This window comes from Citrus clementina, unplaced genomic scaffold (genome assembly GCF_000493195.1).
Source record: "Citrus clementina cultivar Clemenules unplaced genomic scaffold, Citrus_clementina_v1.0 scaffold_5, whole genome shotgun sequence".
Classification (NCBI taxonomy): domain Eukaryota; kingdom Viridiplantae; phylum Streptophyta; class Magnoliopsida; order Sapindales; family Rutaceae; genus Citrus; species Citrus x clementina.
This window is the reverse complement of record NW_006262201.1, coordinates 28907817-28911845: the sequence shown is the minus strand read 5'-3', so window position 1 is coordinate 28911845 and position 4029 is coordinate 28907817. Positions and strand designations below refer to the sequence as shown.

Here is a 4029-nt window from a genome sequence, read left to right as displayed (position 1 = left end):
TACAGAAATGAAAAATACATAATACACTTAATTAGGAAAAATTAAGTTGTATATGTTATAGTGCTTGCAAAACTCTTACCATCAATGAGTCAGGGAACGGGATAATCCTCCACCCCTATTTAGCCACTAAGGCTTGATTAAAGCTAAATAAATCCCTGAATCCCATCCCCTCTTTCCTTTGGATCTACACATTCTCTCCCCTTTGGTCTAGTGAACACTTCTGTGGTCTCTTTTTGAATTCCATCAAAATGGAGCTACTTCTCTTTGAATATCAGCACATAGCCCTATTGGAATTCTAAAAACACTCATAGCATAGGCAGGGATTGCTTGGGCAATTGCTTTGATCAGAACTTCTTTTTCTCCATTTGGGAAAAATTTGCTTTGCCAGTTAGATATCTTGCTAAAATCTCTTAGCTTGATGTCATTAAAGAAGCTCACTTTTTTTATTCCCACCATAAAAGGCAGCCCTAAATGCTTCTCATGTCTAGCCACAACATTGAGCTGAAAAATGCTTTTAATCTCATTGATTTGCCTTATTGGGGTGTTTCCACTGAAGAACACTGAGGATTTCTCGTAGTTGAAGATTTGGCCTAAAGCTGCTGCATATTTATCAAAAATTTGCTTCAAATTTGTGCAATCTTCAGTTGTAGCTCTCGTGAAGATGAGGCTGTCATCTGCAAAAAAAAAAAAAGATGGTTGATTGACAAATGGTTGCTGAACATCAGCCCTTGAATCAGTTTTTGCAATTTTGTGCATTATAGTGAATGTGAAAAAGCTTCTGCACAGAGAATGAAGAGATAAGGAGATAGAGGACAGCCTTGCCTCAATCCCCTTTTGTGAGTGAATCATGCCCTTTACTTTTTGAGACTGCAACCTTCAACCAGAATAGCTATAAGGAAAATCATTTTCTTTTTAGACTGCCATCGCCCAATTGCAATAAGATGGATCACCAGCAACTGTGTTGGAGGCTTCAACTAGCAATGAAGAAGATGATAATTTAATTGATACGTGGATAGTTTCTTTATCATTTTTACAATATTAGATGTAACTGTGATATTCAAAAACGTTATTGTTCTATATGTGAATGGAAATAATATTTTACCTTATTGAAATATAGATGACATCCTTTTATTATTGTGTTGCAAACAATCCTGTTCCTAAAAGATTTTATCATTGAAATTAATATTTAGTTTCATTTTATATGTACTTTATTAAGATTTTTAAGTACCATTCAGTTTTGCTTAAGAAATAAAATTAATTTGTAACTAAAACTGAAGTAGTGTAAACTGAGCATTATATTGCTTCCCAGCGCCTCGCATTTGTCTCGAAACCTAGAAGCTGGGAGGTTTTGTTGCGTAGGAATTTCGCGACAGACACGTGTCCAAAAGTCTTGTCAACGTCCTTAAGTGAAGATGCGCTTTTCATGAAGGAAAAAGCATAAGAGAATGTTCCTTTTCTACCAATCTATATATCTATTCCATTGTTATTACTAGCTTATAGCTCATAAGGAAAGTATCAATTGTCAAAGCAATGAGAATCAAGGTATCCAAGGCAAAAAATCAATCAAAGTACTGGAGACCAATCTTGCTGTTCATAAGGTTTCATGAAGGGGATTCAAAGAATCCAGGATGTCAATTACAAGTCAAAATCCTTACATGTAATTGCATTATAAAATTTTCTTCTATTCTTCACGGAACTTTAGGATATTTGTCTGCTAACTTGTCACTACCTATTTTATGTCATCGCCTGTTGGTATATATGTGGGATTGTGCAATTTGGGAAGCCTAGCGCAATTTAAATCATGCAGAGTGTTATCCATTGTGAAGCTCTAATTTTAACGATGCTCTATTTATTTATTCTATAGTCCGTCCGGCCACCACAATCTTTTTATGATTCACCTCATTTTCAAGAAGAACTTCCTGAATTTTCTCTATGAGGACTAGGATAATAGGATCTGATTAACCAAAGAATTCATGGCAATATTGTATTGCCCATCCAAGAAATATGAGTGAATTCTGCTTGCCCTTAGTAAATGTGGTTAATTATTGTAACAAAACTTTAATATACATAAAAGTTCATAAATTTGATTTTTTTCTTAAAAAAAAAGACATTAATGAAGTTGTACGAAGTGAGGAATACCATAGGCCGCGCGGTTGGCATGTTCAATGGTTAAATTGCCCAGACAACATCTTAAAGACTGGCATGCTAGAACAAAAGTGACTTTTCGCGGCAGAATTTTGACCACGTATAACATGCAAGGAAAATGATAAACGAACGAAATGAAGACAAAGGGACGACAGAAACGCAATTTTAAATTGCCGTTTCACGTGTTGATTTTTTCTTCTTTTAATATTACGTGGACCCACAAAAAAAAAGAGAAAACGATGGACATTCTGCCACCTCCCCAACAAGTCATTTTCCTTTCCTTTCCTTAGTTTACTCCTCCTCCATTTGCTTCGTTACCAGACTCTCCTCCATTGAGTTTGCTTCGTTCGTTACCAGACTCCCCTCCATTGAGTTTGCTTCGTTCGTTACCAGACTCCTCCTCAATTTATCTGCGTACCATTTATCTTAACCTTACAAGTGACATTACTCTTCCGAGATCTCTCCATTGTTGATCGGACGAGCTCCCTGCCTTCTTCTGATTTTCAGAACATTGTATTATGCCGGTCAGTTGTACTCAACTAACCACCATCATTGTGCTGATCACGATTAGTAGTTGTTTTGGGGAGAAAAAGAAAGAAAGAGAGAAAAATTTACGGGCACCATTTGATAGATTATCATGTATTTGACTAAGTGGGACAAAATAAACTACAGCAAGCAGTCACGGGCACATATATTGGGACCCACATCAAGAACCGGCAACCAGAACTCCATCGCCACCGCACATTTACAGTACAAAACTTTGTCACAAAATAAGGTTACGTACATACAGATTGCATATTGAAGTTTCTCAGGAGATTTAACAGAACACACACTCCCAACACCACCGTCATTACACAGTGTACACAATCACAAAGCAAGGAAGCACAGCCTTGGGATTAAAGACCAAAAGCTCCTCATCGTCGTCCACTCTTGAGTTGACCCCACCGGCACCCCTCCCGACGACCGAGTCAAACCCGCCATTCTCCTTCGCCATATCCACATCGTCATCGGCATCGCACCCGACCCGGCCCGCCACGACCCGGCAGACCAACATTGCCCGTTTCAGGTTCATGAACTTGAACTCCTCCTCAATCTCCTCAGGGATCGCCACGTGGGCTCTCCATCTGCTCGACAGCGTGGAAATTCCGTCCAGCTTGGGTGAGAATCCCGACTTTATGATCCCACAGACGCTGCAATATGTCTGATTGCAAATGCTGGAATTGCCGCTTTGCCCCAGGTCACATAGAGCTAGTCTGGGACAAGCTGGGTTTCAGGGTCTTTGAATTAGAGAAGATACGTTTGAGATAGGACCAAGAGGATGAGAGAGCCTTGTGGGGTTTAGTTTTAAGGCGAGACGGGGAGTACGGAGATGGAGAGAGAGGAGAGGCCTTGCGTTTCTTTCTTGTTGGTGAGGGATTGTTGTTGGATGGGAAAATGAAGCAACCCAAGTGAAGTAGGAGGAGAAAGAGAGAGAGGAACTTGTAGAAGAACGACCCAATGCTTATTGTTGTTTTCGCCATTGATGTATGAGCTTGAAGCAGCTAGCTACCTTTGGTGTACGTTTCAGGGCATCAACGAGTCATTGTTTAGTGAGACAGAGAGAGAGGTGGAGTGAATGATGGAAGAAGAAAGGAAAAGCAAAGAAGCATGTAAAGGTCGCTGACGTGTTTTGGTGGGGGCACACACGCACATATTTTTTCTGTCGTTCTTTTGTCTTCGCGAAGTTCAAATAGCAGAACTCAACATGCAATGCCATTAAAAGTTAACAAAGACAGCATGTCTAAAATATGTGCCATTGAAAAAATTAGCAGCAGCATGCTTTTATTACGTGCTGTCAATAGATAAGATGAGTAGATGACTTCGATGTAACGGCATAAAAAATAT

At 39.3% G+C, this 4029-nt stretch overlaps 1 protein-coding gene across 1 annotated transcript; it reads right to left on the bottom strand.

Annotated features, from left to right (window-relative positions):
- Window positions 1–2948: 2948 nt before the first annotated feature.
- On the bottom strand, window positions 2949–3665 carry LOC18041253. Its single transcript, XM_024183746.1, has 2 exons — window positions 3511–3665; window positions 2949–3398 (listed from the first exon to the last, which is right to left on the bottom strand). Exons 1-2 carry the CDS (start codon window positions 3663–3665, stop codon window positions 2996–2998), a joined length of 558 nt encoding a protein of 185 aa, XP_024039514.1. The 3' UTR covers window positions 2949–2995.
- Between the last annotated feature and the right edge of the window lie 364 nt (window positions 3666–4029).

Excerpts from the sequence above, each read along its gene's own strand:
- LOC18041253 (XM_024183746.1), bottom strand. The coding sequence starts at position 3,665 with ATGGCGAAAACAACAATAAGCATTGGGTCGTTCTTCTACAAGTTCCTC. Across the intron at positions 3,399-3,510 it reads TCTCCTCTCTCTCCATCTCC|ACTAGCTCTATGTGACCTGG; the intron begins GTACTCCCCGTC and ends AGCTTGTCCCAG.